A 25,815-nucleotide genomic window follows, 5' to 3' on the forward strand; every position below is an offset into this window, starting at 1 on the left:
TAAGTCTCATTCCTTCACATTTAAAAGTTACTGAAGACTCCAAAAAGCTTGTTTTACATGAGACATAAATATAAAAGTAGAAATAAAGTTTAATTTAATATATTTATTATTTTACAATAAAATACATCACACATTAACATTATATTTTGTGAAATTTTAATACATTTAATATTATTTATCTTTTATATATTTAATGTATTTATTACTTTATATTTAATATATTTATTATTTTACTACATATTTAATATATTTATTATTTATTGTATTTATGGATTTAATATTTTTATTTTTATTTATAATTATATATTATTTTACAACAATAAAATACATCACACATTAACATCAATATATTTTTGTGAAAAACAACTTTGTTTTGAAAAAATTACTAAGAAAAGAAGCATTGTTTTTTATTTTTGTAAATCTCTTTCATGGCATATTAGAAGACAGATTCTTATCTGTTTCTGTACTCAATCAGTTGTAATATATTGTTTTGGTTGCAGTATATAAAGAAAATCAAGCCTCACACAGACCTACTAGTATGAAAAAGGGGGAGCGCTTTCATAGCCTTTTCACAGAATTGTGGATACTCTTCTTTGACACTACACCAGAACTCAACAGTCATTTCTTAAAGAAAAGCTTCAGTGTAGACTCTGAAACCATATCAATGAACTTTTCATACTCTGTTACCCTAAATTCCAATCATGTGTCTTGTATTTTGGATGATCTTTACCCATGCACAGTTTCCTAACATCATTCATTGGCCAACTGGAAAACATTGGTTCACTGAGTTATGGAGGTTTTTCAAATGCTGACACACTTCATTACACAGTTTCAGGAAAAGTCACATTCCTTAATATCTCCAATTTTATCAAAAAAACAACACAAAACAAAACAAAACCCTAAGCTTTGGGGAGTTGTAAAGCTCAAGGTGACAGATAAAGGACAGACACAAGTTTTCCAAAATTCTAATTCTAAATTTTGCTCAAATGCTCTCATTTTATCAGTTGTATTCTGTGTTTCAGAGAAAGCATCTACCAAATACCCAAGCAGGAACAACCACAGCTTTCAGGTATTCTTGCAACTAAAAGATGGTGTATTTCACCAAAAAACAGCTAGTTTAGCTCAAAATCACACAATGCCTCAGCACAAGACAAGCACTGCACTTCAGTACGCAACAGATGTGTTTTATGTATACTTCCCATCTCATTGCGAAGAGTATCTTTTTAAATGTGTACTCAAAGGTCAAGATTTTAATAAAATAATTTTTGCTGCTTCTCCAAGGACATTCTTCATTGAAGTTGTAAGTGCATGGCAGTGAAGAACGTGACTACTCAGCCAGTTTGGCACAACTGCCTTGATTTGTGCAATTTCAACCACCCTTGCTTTTACAAATATTAGTGCACATGTCAAACACAGTGAAAGAGCAAATAACACAGTATTATTGTAAAACTAGTTTTGACCTTGCAGGTCACTGAAAATCAGGTCTCAGAGGCCCCAAGGGTCTGTAGCTACACTAACCTAAATGTGTCACATAGCGACCTTGTGGCTTCAGACTCTAACTTAACACTGATATAAGGTATTCACACTAGGATTTTACTTCTTTATAAAATTGTTTTTCTCTTTGAAACTCTCTGAATTCAGAAAAACCTCTTTCCCAGGGATCTGAACATTGCCAAGTTGTACTTCTAGTCATAAAAATGCCTGAGTTCAAAGATCCCCTAAAAGAATTGCTATTTTTTCGAAACATTAATCTTTCAACTCTAAGTTTTACAAATAGAACGTCACCCTTATTCAAATAACCCACAGAAGGGGCTTTCATCTCTCTTCTGATTCCCACAAAGTAAAGAGATTCTCATCTTCCAGGCCTGACTTGTGGGCTGGCAGGCCTTTCCAGTGGGATTGGCAAAGTGTCCTCTCCATTCTGGTCCCTTGAAAGCAGTTATGGTTTGAAACAGTTTGGTGGAAACACTTCAGACACATTTATTAATAAGCATAGATGTTCTCTACTTTAGGAGACAGATTTTACCTCAGAATCAAAAGTCTCCTTGAGTTCCTAAAGGGAAAGACTAGGGATTGGGGAGGATAAAATACTTTTCAAGGTCACATGAGTGAATTCTCCAAGGAACATGAGTAGAAAGACTTCAGCATTGCGGTTTTGCAGTCTAAAGTGTAAAGCATTAAAAACAATCCCTTAATTGTTAATGAAGGTTCTAGAAAATCATATTCTACTAGAAATACAGACCCAGTTTCAGAAAATACACAAAGAGTAACCACGGTAACCACAGGATACCAGTTTAAAAGATCCCAACACAAACAGAAAAAATCAAATAACACACATACAGAAGAACTTTTGACATATGTGAACTAAAAACTTGTGGATTTAACACTTTTTCCTACTTTCAAAAATCCTCAAAGATCCATGATTTATTATAATGAGCAATTTTGTATGAACCATAAATTTAAATCAAAGTGTGTTTGAGCAGTCAATTAGTGAGGCAAGGAGCTGAGCCAATCACCCAACAACCACAATGTGATTTTGTTGTTCTCTACTATTGTCAGAGATTTGGTCATAAACACTATGCTTCTCATAAAATGTGGTCCAGAAGAAGCAGCACACTGCTAATGCTGGTGTTAAGAAAAAGTGAAAAGGTCAAAGAAAGTGCTATGTTTTGGTCAAAAAAAAAAAATAGATTGTGAATCAATCATAAAGTAAAACGTTGAATTTAGTGATGGGTCACTATCACGTGAATGACATATCATGAATGGAAAAGGAGATTTCCTTAAGAAATCATTCAATGAGGGCTCCTGTCAGTACTAAAACCACTTCTCAGTGAAAATGGAAAGGTGACTGATTTGTGGAGTCAGAATGTACAAAGGAAACACAGAATCTATGAGGTAAGTCAGGAGCTGGTACAGAGACTCCCTATAAAGCAAAAGTTGGTTAAGGCAAGAGTGTGTCTATGACTTGACCTTTGCTATGAATGAAGGTGGACTGTGAATTTTAAGATTAAGTTTCTTGAGCTGATCCGGCAGAGCTCACTTTTTCCCCTGAGGTAAAGAAGGGGCGAGAGGACTACAGGCTCAAACAAGACTATCAACACAGATGAAACCAGCCCGTTTCGAGATACAGTTTGTGACTCTATATCCATAAGGGCACATACAGGTCTCACAACATCACTCCTCACAGTGGCTTTGGTTTTAAGTTTCAGATGAACTAATGGTTAATGTTCCTGGAGTCACAACATGGTTTAAGCTAGAGATTTTTGGTGGCAGAATTCAGATTAATAGCTTTAGAAATTAACTTGGTCCCATATTTTATAGAGTCATTAAGCTTAGGAAGGATTAACTGAAATACTGAGTTAAACTTTATTGTACTTTAGGGGAAATTTATATCTATGGTGATCATGATTTAGAGTATTCAAAAAGCTCTCACAAATGGCAAGAGTGGTCTACTATCTCTTCTTTGGGATACAGAGAGGACAACAAGTTGAAGCTTTGAAGATATCGGCCTCCCTGTCTTTTCTACCACAAGATGTAAGACTTTCCTGAGAAATTACCTTTTGTTTGTTCTGTTTCTCAAATTTCTTCCAGATTACACTGCACTTCTATGAACTTCTATGAACACATTAAGAATAAGACATGAGTGGGGAGGGTAGAGTTCGGTGGTAGAGTGTGTGCTTAATAAGCATGAGGTCCTGGGTTCAATCGCCAGTACCTCCATTAAAAAAAGAGGTAAATAAATAAAAATAAACTTAATTACTTAACCCTCCCAAAAAGAGACAATGTAAAACAAATAAATGTTTTTTTAAGAGATGGCAAGAAGTCCACCTATCCAAACAAGGAATTCCTTTTTTTTTTTTTTTTTTTGGATTTTTGTCACAATCTGGGATACACCATGAGAAGAGCACAAATAGTTTTGCAAACTGCTTAGATTGCAAATAGTCATGTCTGGCACCTTAAGAAATCACTAGTTGTGTTCTAACTAATTTACTCCATCTTGGCATCGGTAGCAGGAATACATATATATAATATGCCTAGGTAGGAGCTGAGAAAACAGAGCCCCTGAAAGCTGTCTTTGTAACTAGGGAAAGGAGCACACATGTATTTCTGCAGCCACCTTGAAAGTTGGGGGAAAAAATAAACCCTTAGAATACCTCTAGACCTTACCTCCCTGCTGCGTAGTTTTCTGCCCTTCAGAAAGCTAACTAGTAACCACGAGCAAAGTAACTTCTACAAAGACACAGTGCCCTCTGTCTTGGGGTGAAAATCTACAAAGTTATATTTCTTCTCTACCATCCTTTCCCTCCTCACTAGTTGTCACCCAGCCTCTGAGAACAGTCTAACTAAATGGAAAGATGGCTTTGAGGTTCTTTATACTCCCATTTCCTTGTTCTACTCATTTGAGAAATGCTGGCCCTGAAAGAAGGCAGCCAGGTAGAGGAAAGATGGGATAGCTCAAGTAGCTCAAGTGGTAGAACACATGCTTAGCATGCACAAGGTCCTGGGTTCAATTCCCAGTGCCTCCTCTAAAAATAAATAAATAAATAAACCTAATTACCTGCACCCCACCCCCTCCCCAGCACCCGCAAAAAAGGCGGCAGCCAGGAAAGGAGAATGGAAACGGTCTGATGTGGATAAGTAAATACAATGCAGATAGGGCTGGTGCAGGGAAGGGGGATGCTGGGATGTCTTTTCTTAAGTATGTGTGGAAAACATGGCCTTCTCGCTGCAAGAGAACAAAACTGGCCTTCACTAAAGGTTTTTCTTAGCTATTGCTCCTCCTTACAACACTCGGAAATAGCTGTTGCAATTTTGTTTTTGCCCTTCCAGGCTAAAGGAGCACGTTTGTGGTTATCAAGAAGACAGGCATTCAAAGTCCCCAGGGTACTTCACTGCTGAAAATGAGGTATGTACTCTGTGACCTAATCACATCTAACTAATATTAATGTGAAAGTAGTTCTGTTCTTGTTTGAGGCTCCAGCAGGCAGGATCACAGAGGCTCCAATAAAACGAACTGCCAGCTGGGCCTGCAACCCCGGAGGGCCCGCCCTAAAGCATTACAATACTTACTATTTTATTCTTTGGGCAACCTAATTATCGAGAGTAAGAAACATCAAAAGCATTCGGAAGCTTTCCATTAATGTACTCTAATTTGATTTCTTGGTGAATAAAGGCCTTCAAGGAATTCCCATGCTAATCAGCTAATGAGTTAATGGCTCTTTTTCTTAGAACAAATGGTAGTTCAAAGTACCTGTAAGTGTGGCCACGATGCCTCAAGGGTAGGTTCATCTTCTTCTGGATCAAATTCATTGCTGTCGCTAGGAGGGAGAGTTCGGAATATATTGCAAGATACCTAAAAATAAACAAGCAGCAGCGTTAGCTGGAATGCAGGCACCTCCTCAGCAGCCTTACCCGAGGTCTCTGCGGCCAGTCGAAGGGACCCCAGATGAAGATGACAGAAACACCACCAAATGAGAAGGGGATCTCTTTCTACTGCTTTAAGGTCAGGACTACCTCCAGGCAAAGCTGGAAAGTAGCAGGGTGCACCTTCTACACTCTGAATAGTACTCCTGGTCCTTCTAAGGTCATCCCCACGCCAGGTCCCTGGGATTTTATTTATAACTTCTATCAAAACTTGTGCTTGGTTACTTACCAGTCAAGCATGCTTCAAAGTAATCAATTTACACTAAGATACAAATAACTGCTAACGGGCTTCATGTATTTCCCTTCTCAGGCATATTCACAATTTGCAAATTCACAGCTAGACGAACGGTGAAATTACAAAATTACAAATTACAAAAAGCAAATCAGAAAAGATATTTCAGAACCGAAAATCCTTAAAATTACCTAATCTGTTCTGGGTTTATAAAATAGTAACAATGCCCTGGGTATTTCTTTACTAGGAGAAATATCCAAATTTCCAAATTAAATCCTAGGTGCTCAAAGAATGGTCATTAGTTGGCTGTTGAAACTGGGTCATAAAGAGAAGAGAATTCATTATACGATTCTACTATTTCTGTATATATTCAAGATTTCTACAGTTAAATGCTTATTTTTAAAATGCTGTTACTATTATTTTACAGTAACCTACTCAGGGTTCCTTCCAGTTTCTATTCTGTTTCTTGTTCTATTTACTTGTCTATGTTCTCCCAAAGACCCAAATATACCCTCAGATCTAAAAAATAAAATGGGGGATTGGGAAGGAGGAGGAGACTGTACCAGAAGTCTTTGCTGGAATTTCTATATAATGCAGAAGATACTAAGCTATAAAATGCTGCTCTGAAAGAAGGAAAAAGAAAGGCTTTTGGCAGCCCACATAATCTGAATGTGTTTACTCATTGAACAAATAATGATTAAGTGCTCATTATGTGCACACACTGTTCTGTGCGCTGAAAAATAGTAATGAACAAAAGCAGATAAAAATTTGCCCCCTCCAGGAGTTTACATTCTAGTTTAAGTCACATTTATTCCTACTTTCTACATTTGGAAACTGAGCCCAGATGTGTAAGCCATGGAAAGATCTGATTTTTTTTAAGCGCAATGGGACGCCATTACTGAGAAAGTGACGCCAAACAGAGAAGTGACATGGTTTGATTTTTGCTTTTTAAAAAATATCACTCTGGTAGAAGTGTATAGAACAGACAGGAAAAAGATAAGTTAGAAGCCTATGAAAGTGGCAAGAGATGATGACAGCTTGGACTAGGATGGTAGCAAAGAAGACAGAAATAGACTGATTCAAAATATATTCTGGAGGTCATATTAGAAAATAAGCAGAGTTTAGGGGTCTCAGGAGCTAGGAGAAAAGAGTGTGTTAAGAAGGAAAAACAAGAGCACAGAGTAGCATCTACTGGATTCAGCAGCCCTATGAAGTGGGTACTATTATTATCCAATATTCACCACTGAAGAAACAGAAGCACAGGTGGTGCTGAGATCTGAGGTTACAGTTAGTAACCAGCAGTTACAGCTGAACCCAGGCTGTCAGGCTCTACCACAGTGTTCTAGAAAAGTGGGCAGACTACCCTCTTTGCTCTCCTTTAACTTAGATGACTGAAAAAAAAAATTAACGTATTAGAATATTTTTGCTATGGCTAATTACAGCATGCACAGTTCTATTATTTTACTTTGTCCCTTCCAATGAATATTAGAAATTATGTTTATGAAGAAACTAGTGATTTTCCAAATAACTATCAACAAATGACTTCTCTTCAACCAGTCAGCTATACTGTAATCAAAAGAACAAAAGTCTTTTAATTAGTTGCTTTTGAATCTTCATTAAACTATATGTGTATTTCAGAAACTGAGTTTTCAACCCAACTACATCATTTGTATTTATTGTACTCTGGAACAAGTTTTTCCCCCCTCTGGCCAAGATGTAAAAGTAAATCAAGAAAGTGAAAAGAAAAGAAAGAAAGAAATAGTAAAGAAGGAAGAGAAAAAAGAAAAGAGAAGAGAAGAGAAGAAAAGAAAAAAGACAAAAAAAGAAAAAAGAGAAATGGCTTCTCTGCAGGAAAAATTCTGGATAGAAGGACACAGAAACTTCTGTTCCTCTGTACTCTGGGACGTATAATCTTTCTTACAGTGCCCACCATGTGCTGCAGCAAACATCTGTTTACGTATTTGTTTCTCTCTTCCCACTAATTAAGATATGCAATGTCATATTCACATTTGGTTTTTTAGCACATATGAGGCATCCACTAAATGTTCACAAAATAAAGGTTTGGATATACAACGAAACAGTGTATTTTGGTTTTACTTTAACCAAATTTCAATTTAAATTTTCCTTAGTGATTTAAATAAATCTAGGTTACTTAACCTAAGATGTTTTACTCTGACAGTGTTCTAAACCTCTCATTGGGTCAAAGCTTCATCTCTTAATTATCATCACATCAAAAGAACGTCAAATTATGTCAATAATCCAAACAGTAATTCTAAAGGCATGTACATCTCACTTAGCCACGTACTGCCATTTCTTCAGGTTTGCTCTCCTTATAATCCTTTATTTAGTTTACTTCTAAACATTCACCATGAGTAATGAGGAAGCATGGACTTATTAGGCTAGACAATTAATAGTCAAATCAATTGGTTAAGCACTTCTCTAGCACAAATGGAAACAATGTCAAAGCAAATCAAGTGACATGCAAAAGGCCAAGCCTTTGACCCTGTCTGGCACATAACAGGTGCTTAATAAAAATGTCATGAATGAATGAACCATCACTCCCATCCTTGAGAATCTATCCTAAGAAACTAACTTAAGACAAGATGGAAAAACTTAAAGGAGTCATTTGCAACATTCTCCAAAGAGTGTAAAATTGGAAATAACCTTTATGTCCAACATGAGATAAGTACATCAACTTAGCAGAATCCTGTGTACCATTAAAGATGATCGCTACCCTGAAACACAAAGAAATGTTTATAAATAAAGATTTAGGGGGAAAGATGACTTAAAATGGTGTGGCTCTAACTATAAAGATAAGAATGGAAATGGAAAACTAAAGAGAAATTAAGAAAAGCTGTATTAAAGCAAGAGGAATACGGATGAAACTTGGTAGCTGCTGTTTACCCTCTTGGGACACATCAAATAAGTCCTAAATCAGTAGAGACATGAGGTATGTGAGTTATGCCTTTAATTTCGAGATGAAAATGGGCTCTTGAATTTGTCTGAACGAGACTATTACTGTCTGGAGAGAATTAAAAATCAGAGACTCTCACGATGCCCAGAGTCTGGCTCATGAATGAATGGCTGAAGGACTGAATGAATGGACAAGTTTATCTATATAGCTGAACTCCAAAATCATAAATTTATCATGAGATGCGCTGAGGGGAAGGGATGAGGGAGAGGGGGTCCTCTGAATCCCCTGAGTTTTCTGCAATATTTTACATGTATAAGTCCAACTTGGGAAAAGATCCAGCTGCCTTCATCAGATTTTCAAAAGACTTCCAAGATCTAGAAATGGTTAAAAACCCCTGTCCAAAATAATAAATTTGCTTCCATTAAATCTTCCTCTATTGTTGCAGCCACTTCTGATTTATAGCCTAGGTTTTAAACGAATTATTAAGTAGGTAACATTATTAAATAGGTAGCGGCGGTTGCATGCTTATGCGAATGTATCATGACCACAAGTAGCCACCAACGTCACTCCCCACCACGTAGCAAGTATGTCCCATATAGTGCCTATTTAGACTAAATATATATATAATATTATATATATATTTCCGTTGTTTATCTGAAATTCAAACTTAACTAGGTACCTCGTATTTTTATTTCCTAAATCTGACAACCCTAAAATAACACTAATATTAATTAAGAATCTCTACTGGTTACAACTCAGTTGTGATTCAGATCTGGCAATGTAACATACCAGGGAAGAGGGGGCAGGGGGCAGGAAGTGCGGCAGGCAAGGCCCAGGACCTAACAGCCGCTTACTTGGAGGGGCTGGCTGCTCTCTTTTTTTTTCAGTTCTTTGGTTTACTGCTGATTACTGTTTTAACTAGGGTATAAAAAAAGAAATTTCAAGGTCTTGGCCAAATGTGAAAGAGAAGACTGAAAGGTTCCTAAGTGCACGACCCGATAAAAAAAAGGAAAATTGTTTAAGCATGTTTCCATCAGTTTTTGATAAAACAAACAACTTAGCACTTTTTAACTTGCAGTATCAAAATACAACTATTAATATTTTTAAGTTATTTAAATTACTGCAGGAAAAAAAACCTAAAAAAAAAACCAAACTCACTGTCCTCAATCTCTTTCTCTCCCTAGAAACTAGTAATTTTACACCATGATTTTGGTTGACATTTTGCTGTTATTGTAGTTTAAGGAAAATAACAGGCACATTATAAAAGAACAGAATGTGGCTAGCACTTAGTAGCTACTCATTAAGTAGCTACTATGGTTAATAATGAACAAAACAGAACGTAAGAACAATATAGTACTACTTTAAAAAAAATTATTTAACCTAAAGAAATACTAAAAAGGCTTTCTTTACTTTTTGGTTACTTTTTTTTTTTTTTTTAATGGAGCTACTGGGATGGAACCCGGGGCCTCATGCATGTTAAGCAGCCCTCTACCACTGAGCTATACCCTCCCCACCAAAAAGTATTTTTAAAAGGCATTAAAGAAATACTTTTTACTTCCTTTAGTTATATATTTGTTAGCACTATTAACATTTAAGGCAAAAAATAAAAGAGAAAAAACATTTAAGGCTTGGGTAAACCAGGCATGTAATGTGATCAAGGACCACTTTCATTACAGCATCATAAGGCAACTTAAATCATCTTCCCTGTGCTTTAAAATAATAATTTCCAGATGATTAAGTATCATCTTTCTCAGATAAAAGCAGGTGAACTAATTAACATCAAAAAGATTTCTCCCTCTTTTATCTGTGAAACTATAATTTCATATACTTATGCAACACTGCAAGTATACCAACTGTAAACACAAAAATGACTTCATAGCTATAAGATAAATTTTCTTGGGATTACATCTAAGAAGCAAATTTTCTAACAAAAAAGCACTATATGAATGATGTTAAAGAGAGACCATTCAAGCAAAATTCAAAGTGCCATTATTCCTCTAGCACTATTTGTATTAAGACCTCGTGCAAGTAACAGCTACAATGATATCTCTGAGTTTTTTGCATCCAGTTCATTCATTCATTCGTTCGTTCCATAATCCATCACGTATTGAAAAAGAAGCAAAGCGATTTAATCAAGCATTTAGAACCAGAGGGAGAATCCAGTAAATGCAATGTTGGAGCTAAGTCATTGTGAATTATTCTCATAGTATTTTGTGTTAGCCCAAAAGATGCATCTAAATAGATATGATAAAACTAAATCTTGAAAGACAATAGGAAAATCTCATAGTAGTTCATCAATACTTACCATGGATGCAATTTTTAAAAACAATTACATACAATAAAAAATGTGAACATAAACAAAACTTACTTTAAATCTCTAAATCAGACATTTAAAGACTATTTCCAAACATACTAAAATTTGTATTAAATATTCAAACTCTAAAAACTAAAATTCCAACAGTATTTTCCTAGATACCTTTATGCTATTTTGCGTGTTTTATAACATAGAAGTAATAAGTAATATATGTATAATGTCAAAGTTACTTTTGATAACACCAAATTTAAGAATTCGTAATGGTCCCAATGATAAAGAACCTTTCAAATCTGACCCTCAGCCGCTTTTAAAGTAATTACAGATGAATAATTATTGATAAATAAAAAGACAGGGAAAAAATCCCAAAGCATTTGTAATTATGCTCAAGGGACTTAGAGCAGATAAATATCTTTTAAGCTGATATTTTGATCAGGAAACAAATGGCAACATTTTTAAACTTTCAATTAGCATTTAATTTAATTCACTGGCAATTTGTTTAATCAATAATTTATTTCTAAAGCCAAACTATATCTTTTAATTACCACAATAATTCTACTGTGGTCTCCACTTCAGACTAGGTATTAAACCTCACTGTCTACGTGAATGGACAAGGCTGTTCAAAAGTTATCTGAACTTGTGAAACCATTAAAGTTCCTTTTTCTACCATAAAGAGAAGTCCTTAGCACTAATTCTAAAGAGGAGAGATTTAATTAAATCAGTCTGACAACTTCCTAGATTATAAGCATCCACTGTAGGTGTCACTTTATTCTCTAACATAACAAATATCTAACTGTCATTGCTATGCAATACTATCGATGCAATTAAAATTTTCACACAAGCATTTTCATGAGTTATTATTCCCAACATGCCTGCTTGAGTTAAATATGATTCCTTGAACCAAAACCACCTACACAATGCCATTGTCTGCCATAAGCAAAGGTCTTAGCAACACAATAGGGACTGAAATATTGTGACACACAGATGTGGTCAAGCTACTCAGAGCAAGGTTGTTCACATCTTTATCATAAAAGCACCTTTGTGGACAAAGCTCTATAACTTTGAGAAAGCATTCACTGAACCAGAACCAAAGACAGCACTGTTTACACGTGACTAAGAAACATGCATTTGTGACAGTTGTGGGGTTAGTTTTACAACATCCGGAACTCTAGAAGAGGATTTAAACGATTTCTAAAGTCAATGATTACAACCTTATTATTGTTACCCACTCAATGTCATATTTTAAATCTGTACTAACTGGGTTTTCTAGGACATAGCAGCTATTCTATTAAAACTGATTTCTGAAATGGGGCAGAAAGAGCATCTTAAAATGATAAAGGAAACTCAGCAATCAGTTGAAGAAGGGGAAGAGCAAACAATAAAAAGAAAGACATTTAAAAATTTATGTTGCCCAATTAGAATTTTTACACATGTAGCCAAATTCAAAAGATAAGACTAAAGCAGTAGAAATTTTGGGCATGTACTATTTTCCTAACTCACAAAGATACCATCATTTTTACTTATTTTGCCTTCATCAGGTATTTCTTCCAAAATCCACTACGTATACACACTGTTCAGATTTATACAGACGAAAAAACTCAGTGTTCATTGTTGTTATTACTGCTGCTGCTGTCAGTAGCAGTATTTAGTTGATAATTGTTATGCTCAATTGGTGTAACTGGATTTTTCTGAAAACAATTTGATCCCTTTAGACGATCAGTTTCTAGAAGGATCAGAGCATTGACAACTGAGAATCAACAGAATCTGAATATAGATCAAAAGTAAATACGAGGTATAGTTTTGAGGAATACATCAACATTTCGTTATAAGGAAACAAAAGGGAGAAATCATGAGAAGCAAATGACTCAGCCTTTTGTTCCACTCGCTTTGACCTACCACATGCCCATCGGATGACAGCAGTGCCACAAAAGCAGGAAAAGAGGATGGGAAGGTAGCAGGATGCAAAGGAAAGAGGAAGACATCTGAACTGAGCCCCCTCCATGTATATTTATACAAAGTTCAAAATCACACAAAGCTAACTGATAGCATTAATGTCAGGACAGTGTAAGGAGAGAGGATTCAAACGCACATAATCTGCGTTCTTACAGTGCCACACCCAGTCACATTAAGAAGGGACCCCTGTATGAGAGGGTGGCACTGAGTAGCCGGCTTGCCCGTAGTGAGACTGGCTGGGCTATTTCCTTACCACCACCACTCTTTCATACCCCTAGGGATGCTCCTTTAATTGGTACCTTTGGGTCCTTTCTTTTAGGCTTGTCTGATTCTCCAGAGAAGAATCATCCATCTCCAGACTAGGGATTCTGGGATCCAGGAGCTGAGTGGGGAAGAGGGTTAAGGATCTTCCCCTGCTATCAGAAAGGCACCGCTGTTCGGAACCTGCACCTAGTGTCCCTGCATCCAGATTCCCTCCAGTTCAGCCTCTCCAGAGTAACCCTTCAGTCATTTGCTGGGAATGGGGAGGAGCATCTGGCTGCCTGGTTTGGGGGGACTGAGTAGGCTCAGGAGCTCCAGCTACTTCTTATACAGACTTTCCACCAAGTCTCCAAAGCACACTTACTTTGAAAACTACCTTTCGGAACCTTCTGGGAGAGAACGTGGTGTGAGCTGGCTACATCTGAACTGTCCTTGCTGCTGCTTAGGGTTCCGCTTTCTTTAATCAGCCAAGGTAGTGACCACCTTGTAGTTCATTTGCTTTCCCGTTTCCAAAACATCGATTCTGAGAGCTCCTCTCCATTTTGCTTTGTTCTTGTGGGTGTTATTTCTTTTCAGTAATTTTTGTGTGGTTTCAGAGATAAAGGAAGTAAACCTACACACGTGTTCAATTCTCACTATTTACTCAAAAGTAAGCAATTATTTCCTATTAAATTATTTCTTCCATTCTCCAGCAACTTCTGCTAATTTAAGCAATTTAATTTTCTTATGCAAATACATCAATCCCCCGTTAGTGGGAAAGAATTCAGCAGAATCATCAGAAAACTAAATGGCGGTCGCCCTAACCTCAGCCAAGGTAAAGTGAGACAACCCCACATCAGTTTTCTTTCTCAGAATCAGCACCGACCACACTGGGAGGTCCTAGTGTGAAGCAAAACAGAAAGCAAAGTGCATTCTGGATCTTGGAATACTGAATACAAAAGTCAAATGAATGCCTCGAAGTCATCAATTTCACCCAATGAACATGTACACAAATCTCAGAAGAAAAATCAGCACCACAACTCAAGGTCGAGCAAAGCTGAATGTCTGGCATGATGCTCTTCTCTCAATGCCCAGTTCTGTCACCTTTTCTCCCCTGACTTCTGTTTCCAGGGCACTAGGATGTCCTTATCTCCATTATTTCCAGTTATGTACAGAGCAGTTCTGACATCTCACTAGATCTCAAATTCAACCAATCACATCCTCATTGACCTCCACTTTCCCCTATAAGAGAGTTCTCTTCTCACCTTCCCCATTTTGTCTAACCTTTTGGAATTTTCTTAAATTCTTCCTCTCCTTTATCTACTTTATGCAACTTACCAGCAAGTCATTTTATTCATTCCTTTACAATGTCTCTTTGGTACTAATGGCGGTGTTACTTTTAATAGTGGAAATTTGGGGACAGTTTTAATGTCCCAAAGTGGGAAGAAGGTTAAGTAAACAATGGTTTATCTACATAATGGGCTATTAGGCAGACATCAGATGATGTTTTTAAAAGATATTTAATTAAAAGAAAGCATGCTTACATCATAATCTAAAGAAAACTTTTAATCCAAAATTAAATATACAGTAAGATTAGGGAAAAAAATTAACAAGGGGAAGCAGCAAAAGGGCACAAGGAAATTTTCTTAGGCGACGGCAGTGTTCTAGATACAGGATTATGGTCGGATGAGTGTATAAAATTGTTAATTTCATTGAACGTTCACTGCCAGAAACCTTTTCTTAAAATTGTATAGCATATAAGCATGTTCAAAAGTTTTTAAGGGAAAAACCTCATTTTAAAAAACTGACTTGGAGAAAATTGGCCAAAATGTGGACAATGATTGGATTTAAATAATGAAACTAAGGATAATTTTTTTTCTCTGGTTTCCAAAATTTCTTTGATGAGCACAGGAAAAAACAGGGAAGATGGAAGTTCCTTTCCATACTCTTCTCAATTTTTTCTTTCTTTTTTACCATCTGAGAAGATTAGTACAACAGCCCTCTGCCATTGGCCATCCAGAGTTAAATCTGCCAGCCTAACACCTCCATAAAGGAGCTGGCAGAAAACTTTCTTTGTGCGGCATGAGAAAGAAAAATAAAAATATCATTTACATTTCACCTCCTACTCAAACATCTCAGCAACTCCCTGCTTATTGTCTACAAGATTAAGTCTAACCTCTGCTACTCAGCTTGCCAAGACCTCTGTAATCTAGAGCCCTCCCTGCCTCTGCACCTGATTACCCACAAATTCCAACCATGAACCCTCCACTTCCATTCGGTTTCTATTTCAAGACAAAACTGTGCTCAAAGTGAGAGGCAACTTTCTACCTGCTGAAGCGGTTGACAGTAATGTTAAATTCATTCTCTCTAGAGTCCATTATCCCCACACAAACCATCACAGGGGAATATTTCACACAGAGAGACAACTTTATTGTACTGTCTCCAAAATTGGAAATGTAGCAGTGAATCCAAAAGTGAAGATTGTTGATATTAAATCTTGGAATCCAAAAATAGAGGTGTAAACACTGCAATAGTCATAGTGCTTACTGTGTATAAATACAGAGCAGGCCGTCGTACTGCTGGCGTTCCCAGTCCCACACACAGACAAGCTGCAGGATACCAGGTTTTTGCTAAATTTCATTATGCAGGGACTGCAGGTCCTACATCCCTGAAAGGTACCAAAACTGTTAGATTAAGTGACTTCTGTAAGAACCAAAGTGCACAAATTGCTAAAACAGCAAAAACACGGGGCTTTACTGAAAACACATGAGGTCTGACCTCTGCTTTGGACACTTTATGGTTCAAAATCAGCTAATGCTAAAAGAAAAATTAAATGTCTTGAATTTTGAATTAAAAAAAAAAAAAAACCTCAGAACACCTGAGGCTCCCCATGTAGCGTTTCTGGCTATTGAGTATATGTTCTTATTTGAAACCACTGAAAATAAACAGGAAACTGCCCAAACTGTCACTGTCCCTTACTCTGTGTCCATGTCTCTGTCTGTGACCCATTCATTAGTAAAACAAAGCCCTGAGCTAGTAGGTGAGCAATGAAAACAAAAACACACCTGACCTACATCTGACCAGAGAGTAACAACACTCTTTACCAGAAACTACTGCTTCATAACGAATTGAGTAAGATTGGCCACTCCAGACAGACAACCCTCCCTCCCCTGCCTCACTGAGGGGCGCCAGCCTCATCCTGGGGTTGGGGAGGAAGGAGTGTGGGTCTAAGTTCCTCAGAAAGAAGCCAAGAGACGGTTCTAGGGGCAAGAACTACCCACCAACCCTGTTGGCTCCCATTTTAAATGTGCTTCTAAAGACCACTGCCTTCTAATTATTCTACTCTCTTTCCAGAAGAGGGCATAACAGACTCCCCACATGGTACCTAATGGCAGCACAAACACAAAACTCAATTTTCTAACACCTTATCTACTGTCTAAGCTTAACAAATTTTTTTAACTTCTAAGAGAAAGAGCCAAAAGTCCCACGAATGGAAGAGGCCAGCATTATTCCAGAATGTTCTACGAGTCTCAGCAAAGCCTTAACCTCTTCAGGAAGGGAAATTCCACGGTATTTCAAAGCAGCCCACATATTACCGAACACCATCTGCCCAGCCTCAATCCGCTTGTAATTTCTGAAGGGTCAGGAAACATCACACTCTCCAAAATACCTTGCTTATCCATTTTATTAAAAAAATAAACTTGCTCTCCAACTTACCAAATAGTTCTAACCAGACCGGTTTTTGTTCAGAAACATCCTCTCTTCTACGTGTCACCCCCACCCCTCACCTTCACCCCACCCCACCTCACCCCCACCCTCCCAGCACTGCTCCTCCCCTCCCCTGCCCGGGGACCTGCCTCCGCCTTAAGCCCTGGTCTTTCAAGTTCTCCCTCCTCCGCTGCCAGGCTAACCCCCACCTTTCTCTAGTCATCACTGTCTCTACACTTTTGCTCTACAGTCCCTTATCTTAGTCTCACTTTCCAGAGGCAACTTCCTCTGCAGAAGTCACTAGATAGCATATGTCTTCTTGTTTTCATCTGCAGATCAAGTTTGGCTTTTAATACTGGTCAGAAGCCAGCTACCTCCTGGAAATGACCTGCTCCTTGTCTTCTTGCCAAATTCTCGCCTCAAACATTACTGTCTGTGAGAATTCCACAAGGAGGGCACTCATTTCCTCCGTTTTTTCCCTGCTAATAATACACCACTGCAGTGTAACCAGCTTTCTCCTTAGAGAACCAACCAATAAATTCTCTCTCTCATTTCTGACTCCCCTCAGCAGAGAGACGACTGAACCGTATAAACACCAAAGTGCTAGGCAGAGAGAAGACCCACTTACATATACTACAGCAATATTTCCCAATCACTGCATCATCCACTTTCTTGGTAGACTTTTCCAGTAGTATTGCTTACACCACCAACCATATTTTCAAGATTAAATTAAAAGGTGGGAGAAAAAAGAAATCAAAATTTGAATGTAATACTGTAACTTATCCTGCAAAACTCTGCTTGGGGGCATGGGGAATGGAGAAAGAGAAGGAATATTCTCATCACCATGAAATGATAGTATTGGATAGATCAGCGCTAGGCAAGTCACAGTTGTCAAACCATTTTAAGTATATTGAAAACTCTGAACAATCTGTAAAGCAGTTAAGCCAGAGGGACTACAGCTTGTAAGTGAAGCAAATAGCAATCACGAGTAGTTAACTGCTTCCTGAGTAAAAACCTACTCCTTAGAACGATTAAATTAAAACTAAACACAGTAAAATCCCTGTCAGATTCTTTCAAAGAAAATGTTTACGGGAGAGAAATGGTAAGTTATTAATACAGTGTGGATATTAATATGCAAGTCATATCTGGAAAACTTTTATGGCAGTTGAACTAAAAGGGCAGTGTATATATACATATATATTTATACACACACGGGCACGTGCAGATTTATAGGACCCCCTCAAGACTTGAAAATAAAATTTCCCAGACAGAATTAAAGTTAAAAATCAACAGTCAAAGATATAGAAAGTCACCTTAAAGAGACAAAAAACTTTCAGGCTAGCAAGACTTCACTGTGAGCAGAAAAACGGATTAATCCATTCAAAGGAAGGTAAGTCTGGCAGAGGCGGCCAAGGTGGTGACATGAATAATGGCAACAACAATGACATCACAATCATCTTATGAGGTTAGAGTGGTTAATAAGCTGAAGAAGAGTAAGACTCGTCCAAGATCACACAGCTAAGTAAGTGACCCAGGTCATTCTGTCTATACCGGCGACCTGGGAAGGACCACAAAAAGGAAAAACAGGCTGTACAAACATCAGTGCTTCCAAAGATTAGAGGCCATCAAAGAGACAGAGGGACCTCTAAATCATCTAACTCCCTTGCTCCAAATCCAGGCTAACCAAGCAATGTAAGGATCCTTTTGGCTGCTGATACAGCTCGCCTGCTTCTAATGATGGGGGAGAGAGAGAAGTGGCATTGGGGGGAGGGAGGGTTGGCACGGGGTGGGGGGGCACTCATGAACTCAGGGGATACAGTCATCTCCAGGACTGTAGTCTGGGTGGAAGAGAGGAGAGTTTTGAACTACACGGCTTTCCTCCTGAGTGCATCCTCACCCCGAGTCACCGCACACTCTTACCTACTGGGAAGGAGTGGTAGGGCAGGGGAAAATGTTAAGAAGCACTGTTAAGACTCAGAGACATAGAGAACAAACTTCTGGTTACCAGGGAGTAAAGGGGGTGGGAAGGGATAAACTGGGAATTTGAAATTTGCGCCTCCCGGGGCGTGATGGAAATGTTAGCTATCTAGATTGCGGTGGTGGTTTCATGGGTGTATACATCTACCAAAATTCATCAAATTGTACATCTGAAATATGAGTAGTTTACAGGAATCATATTATAATAAAGGTATTTTAAAAAGAAGCACTGTTAATTTGAGAATAACACAAAGGCAATGTAATTATTACATAGGATAGTGAGGTGCTGGGGGGTGAGGAGGGAGTAAAAGGAAAGCTGGTTCCTAAGCAGAAATGAACATCTAACCCCAAAGCCTATTATTTGGCAAAATAATAAGCAATCAAAAGGTACATGGAAAGCATTATCAAAGGCCTTACTACCTATTTAGAGGAGCCCAAGGAAAAGAACATAGCACAGAGGCAGAAGTCCAAATTTAGAGATTTTTAGTCCTCATTCCTATTAGAAAGACTGATGCCAGGAGAGCATTACGGCACAGCAGACAAGAGGATAGGCTCTGGAGGTTCAAATTGCAGTTCTGCCAGTCACCCAGATGAGGAGCTTTGGGCAAGCTTCTTAACCTCCCTCCACTTCTTTACATCATCTATAAAATAGTATGTAACAATACTGTAACAATATAATACAGTATATAATAATTATATCATACATAATAATATTGTGAAGACAATCAACTCACACGGTAACTGCTGCAGATTATTATGCTGCTAACAATGGAAGGTGTCCAGATGCTGGCATTCTTCTTCCATCAGTACACACCTTTATGAAGAACCTCTAAGGATCAAGTCCTCAACCACAACTCCAAATTGTGTAACCATTATAACAACCTATCAAAACTGACACAAGATAAAACAAAAAGTCTAAATAGTCAGACATGTATTTTAAAAACTGAATTCACTGCCAGAAACCTTCCCAGGGAGAAAACTCCAGGCCCAGACGGTTTCATTGGTGAACTCATTCTAACAACTTCATCTTTCACCTTTAGCTACTCCCATAAATGGGAAGAGCCTGCTCCTTTCCAATCTCGGTGTTACATTTTCCAACAGAGCAGCATCTAGCAGACACTGCACATGTAAAATTGAGCTTAAACCATTTTGGAGTCAGATTATGTCTTTGAAAATTTAATCAAAAGCTACAGATCTCCCACAAAAATAGGCAAAACATACACAATTTTGCAGTCAACATAAGGATGTCCACCGACCCCCATGAAACCAATCTATGATCACCAAAAGATGCTAAACAAATACTGTTAAATGGGCATTAACTGAAGTAGCTCAGAGTGATTGTTTAAGGAAAGGACAGAGTGCCCACCAGTTTCTCTACCCTCTGATAAATTTCAAATGGTAACAATCTGTTCCTAACCTTGAGCAGTGAATTCTTCCTGATCTCATTCTAAAAATATTTTTTGGTGATCATCATAATCTTAAATTCTTTTTGAAGTACCAAGGAATTATTTACTATCTAAGTTAATTCTTAGGTGCTATCTTTTAGACTTTTACTAGCCTTAAAAATCTCCCAACAAGTTCACTTCCTAAATGCCTTTCCCAGATATCACTCAATTCTCGCTCATTATTTATATTTCCAATATTGTAAGAACCCACCTTTCCCCATCATACCCTCAATGGCTCACACCTGCAGATCTTATCTGCCTTGGGTCTAAAGAGTTAACTTCAAGGCAAATTCTGGCTAGATGTATAGTCATATTCCTTATTAGATGCAGGAAGATGAAAAATGGAAATTTCACATTTCCCCCGGTAGTTATCATTCCCAAGGCTACTTTCAGATAGCTGTTATTTTATGAAAAAAAAAAAAAATCTCCATCCTACAGCCAACAGAGGATGTAGGGAAGTTAAAAAAGCACTCCTAAGAGTCTGGGCAGGCAGACTCTGAAACCTTCAATTTTTACTTCATATTTTTCTACAAAACCAAATTATTCTATTAAGAGGCTAACCAGAGCTGTGATTTCCAGTTAAATCACAGAATGCCTAAAAGATAAAGCACTTAGATAACCAAGTGACAGGGTATAATTTGAGAGTGGGAAAAAACAAAGCTAATGTGTGGCCAAGACACAATTTAAAGGACTCAAGGAAAGATTTCTATTGAAAAGAAAAAAAAATTGTTCAACACATCTTATCTTAAAACCACGTTAGCCTTGGAAAATCCTATATTCTATAATTTGAGACATATAGAGATTTAACCACAGATTAGGTAGGAGTGAGACAGACTTCAAAGCCAAGAGAAGCCAGATAAAAGACAAAATAAGAAAATAACAAAAGCAAATGACCAGTGTGACAAGATGTACTTTGTGCAGGAGAGAAGAGAGAGGATTTTACTCTAATGAGGGCAGTACACCCAAGAGTCCACCACAGTATGTGCAATCATTATTCAGAGCCATCATTTTAACTTCCTCGTATTTCATGTACTCCTCATCCTACCAGCTCCCCCTAAACCACTGCACTGAAGCACAGTGATTCCCTGGTACCACCTGGGCTCCCATCATTGTTCTTTTTCTCCCCTGCCCTACTCTCATGCTGATAATTACCAACCTCCGTCTCCAACTTCCCCATCCAGGACTCCTACAACCTCAAAGTTAACACATCAAAAATCAACTCAGCTTCCACCCCAAACCTGCTTTCCCTCCTGCTGTACCTTTCACGAATAGCACCATGACTATCTAATTCCCAAAGCTACCCTAGACTCCTTTCTCTCTCACTCCAAACATCAAAGCGTTAAGTGGCTTCAATTTGACCTCCCAGTGAGTCCTAAATGCCATCCTCGCCTCACTGTCTCTACTTCCACCCCGTGCTTGGCTGAGGCCCTCTACAACTTCTCTAATACAACAGACCCTCATCAATTCCTCTCTGCCTTCAATTTCAGACCCCTCCCATCTATCTGGCCCACTGCCATGACAACACAAATCTGACCATTCCACTCCCCTGCTTACAACTTTTCAATGGTTATCCACTGTCTGTAAGGTTCTTTTAGGATCTTCTGGTCCATAGCTACATCTTCAACTGCCATCACTCACCTCCTCTCACACCCCAACACACATACACACACTTAATGCTGTAACAACACAGCACTGTTTGTGTTCCTCTGAATATACTATGTGGTCTGGGAATTCCTTTGCATCGTGTATTTCTCTTTCATTTCAACACTATTTCAGCCACTAGAAAACATGTATTCACCTTTGAATATCCTCACTTTGTAAAACCTTCCTTGACCACCCCTACCATCCTCGGATTAATCCCCCTTTCTCTCTACCCCTTCCTTGCCTTCTGCCTGCTTCTGTTAATGCACAGATGACATTATTTTATTATTTGTTCACATGAGTATCCTCTCTACCTGACTGTGAGTTTGTTGACAGAGCAGCACCCTGTCTTTTTTTAATCATCAAAATATAAAAGCGTGGCTCTAAACCACTCCACACATTACCTGAAATTAGTGAAAACAATGTCTTCACCCACAAGATTTCATCTCACATTTGAACTATCCCCAAAAGAGATGTTTTTGAAAAGGAAAATGTGTGAACATAAAGAGTATAAAATACAGAGTCTGCGTTCAGGTTAAAAGAAAAAAAATTAACCCAAGACTCCTTGGGGAGCCAGAAACTCTAAGAAATCTTTCAAATGGATGCATGGCAGCAGAAACAGAAAGAAAACATGAGCATAATGTGGTAAAAATACTGCCTCAAGGACAGAAGCCTGACACTCAAGATGATACAAGGCAAAATGTGCCAAACCCTAAGGAACTCACAGTCCTGGGTCTCGTTTCTCCATCAGATATGACACCATGAGAAAGAAACACACTGAAGACACCACTCACAAAGTAGAAGCAACTACTTTGGACAATGTTTTGGAAACTTAAGAGGAGCAGAATCCATTCTAAATCTCTTAGACTGTGTTGATCAAAAGAGTTGGTAGTTTTCAGAGCTGGAAGGATGTGAGAGATCACCACCAACTCCTTCCATTTACAAGAGGAGAAACTGGGGCTTAGAGAGGAACTGACTTACCCCAGATTTCACCCCTAGTTAAGTGGCAGATGAGAAGTGAGGACAGTGGCTTCTGCTTTCTCTATCTGGGGCTCTTTCCACTACCCCATTACCCTTCTGCAGGTGAGCTGGGTGCTATATTGTTTTATTTTGCTTACACAGAAATAGTTATTTTTCTTTCTTAATTCTAGCACTCTGTAGGTGGTTATCCAGAATTCATTTAAATGCTGAAAATGGTTTCCACAATTCATAGATTACTTTCATCTGTCACTCTTTTCTTACCCTAACAAAAGTAGCAACTCTCAAAGCCTAGGTCCACCAGGTTGCATCGAAGGCTTTTGGTAATAATGCTGACATCCGAACGTGCCAGCTTGAGACATCACTCGTCCTGGTTTGTAAAACCTGGCTATCGCTTTACTGACATTTCATTAAAAGTACTACCATTTCCCTCACTAATCCTAGTGAAGCAGTTTCACTTTACAGTAATAAGAAAGAAGAATAGGCGAGGATAGGGACTATTCAACAGACAGTATTGGAACGACAAAATCTGAGGACCACTGATGCAATGGGACATAACACATTTAGCTGACAGGGCATTTTAAGTCCACAAACAGGAATACTAGTTTCCTCCCCCAATGATTATAAAGTCAAGTATCTAAAAACAAAATCATTAAAATATAATAATAATATTGATATAATAAAAATGATGATAATGATGAAATGCTTGCCATACGTTAGGGACTATTCTAAGAGCTCTACATACACTACCGCCAATCCTCATAAAATACCCAAAAGGAAGCTACAATACAGATGAGGAAAGCGAGCAGTAGGATTTCTATATAAAGGGGGCTCACAGATGGCAAAACAGAAGGGAGTAGTGGGCAAGAGGGGACTTGGTTCCAATCTCCCTTGTAGAGGGGTAAATCCCTGTTTACGAGATTGTATGTGTATTCGAGGTGGTGAGAACCTTGATGGACAAAGCACAACAATTTTCCTCGGGTGGACTACTGACGGAACAGGGTAGGAGGGACTGTGGCCACCCTTTCCCCAATCCTACATACCTCTTAGCATTTCACAAAAACTGAGACCCCCAAAGATGGAGGGTTCTGTCTAAGGTGATGGAGCAAGTAAGTGTGGCCAGAGCTGGCATCTGAACCCAGCTTTGTGTGGTTCCAAAGCCCTTTCTCTTTCTACTCTACCAACTACTTCCTTCTCTGTAAATGCCATAATGCCTAAGAACCATGCAAAATTAGCAGTTAGCAATTTCACAATTCAGAAGATAAGAAAAATAAATTACACCTCTGAGAACCCTAAACTATCATCTAGAATGTCGATTTTCTAATGCCCTAGAATCTGCATGCTACAGATTCAACACCTCCTAAAGGAGGCAGTACATTTTAAAACACACATTCACACACAAATGGTAGGAGTCTTTTTTTTTTTTTTTTTTTTAATTTCTGGTGTGGGTAGAGGGCCATGGGGGGAGGTGTTCAGGGAGAAGAGAAAATGGTCTCCTTTGAGAGACTAAAGCTGCTTTAGGACCTAGTTTGGTTCACAGGAATGAACAAATTTTTGGATTATGCCAAATACTGGGTTTAAAAACTGGATATAATCCAATGACATCCAGTATCTTCATCATAGAGAGCCTGAAATGCCCACATTTTAAGAGGGAATTCACTCATTCAACAATCTCTGGGTTAGGGAGGCATTACAGAGGCCACAGAGATGTGTATGCCACAGTTCCTGCTTAGGAGTACTTATAGTCTAGATGGGGAAAAAATCAGATAAACATGTGAAAGGATTAAACAGCAGCAAAGGAACAAATTCCAAAAGGGTGGGTTGCCAAGAAGTAGAGGAACTGAAAGAAGAAGAAAACTCTGGGCTTTTCAGGAAACAGTGGTAGCACTTTAAGCCAGATCTTGAAACGAAGGGGAGAATCAGAATTAGAGGCAGGAGGGGAGGGAGTACATGAAGGTCCAGAAACAGAGAAAAAGACAGGCTATTACGAAACAGATCCACAAATATACAGGTGTTCTCACACAAGGGCAAATTGATGTACATACGAGGATATTCATAGGGTCCTGGGGTTAAATAAATTATGGTACGTCCACACAATGAAATGCAGCTATAAAAATGAATGAGGCAGCTTTACAAGTACTGATGTATGTGATATATTGCTAAGTGAAAAAAGCAAGGGACAGAGAGGGTGTACAGTGTGCTACTCTTCGTGTGTTTACAAAAAACATTATTTATACATATATGCTTATATATGCTTCAATATTCATGGACTATCCATGGAAAGACACAGAAGAAAGTGATCAACGGTGGATATCTTTGTTGGCTGGGACACGAGGAGGTTAAAACCAAAGGACCATGCTCTGCAGAAGGCAGGTGGACTAGAGAAGATCCTAAGTATCAGGGTAAGAGGTTCAGAGAGCATGCAAACTCTAGAGCAGGGGTTCTCAACAGTGGCATTATTGACATTTGGGCCAGATTAATTCTTTGTTGTAGGGCTGCCTTGTACCTCTACGATGTTTAACAGCATTCCTGGCCTCTACCCACTAGATGCTGGTAGCACCCCCTTCCCACCCCTGGTTCTGACTACCAAAACTGTCTCCGGACAGTGCCATGCTGCCCTAGGAGGGAAAATTGCCCCTGGTTGAGAACCACTGCTCACAAGCCACAGTGTTAACAATTAACCCTACAAAACACTGTTTTATATTCCTATAAATTAACAAATGCAATATACACTCCAACATGGGGCTGAGAAATATACTAGATGTTGTTTTGAAATGACCATCTATCTGTCATAGTTTCTCAAGTTGTGATAATTCAGGTCCCTTCCCAAATCTGAACTATTCATTTTTAACCATCTCTTCTCCAACACAGATGTCTCTTTTCTGTACGTGTTGAATGCAAGTGACAAAAGTTAAACAGAAAAGCTAGGGAGATATTCATCAGTACACAGAGAGTGGGCCAGTGGGCTTTGCAATGACGCACTGACCCCCTT

General features: G+C 38.3%; 1 protein-coding gene across 2 annotated transcripts in view; it reads right to left on the bottom strand.

The window, feature by feature from the left end:
* Positions 1-25,815, bottom strand: part of PPP2R5E (protein phosphatase 2 regulatory subunit B'epsilon) — a 132,217-nt gene that overhangs the window by 36,879 nt on the left and 69,523 nt on the right. For both annotated transcript variants that reach the window (XM_031453828.2, XM_010976667.3), the window contains exon 4: positions 5,252-5,353. In XM_031453828.2, coding sequence (XP_031309688.1) covers positions 5,252-5,353 — 102 coding nt within the window. The remainder of the gene's footprint in view (positions 1-5,251; positions 5,354-25,815) is intronic.

The sequence above is a fragment of the Camelus dromedarius genome, chromosome 5, assembly GCF_036321535.1.
Source record: "Camelus dromedarius isolate mCamDro1 chromosome 5, mCamDro1.pat, whole genome shotgun sequence".
Classification (NCBI taxonomy): Eukaryota; Metazoa; Chordata; class Mammalia; order Artiodactyla; family Camelidae; genus Camelus; species Camelus dromedarius.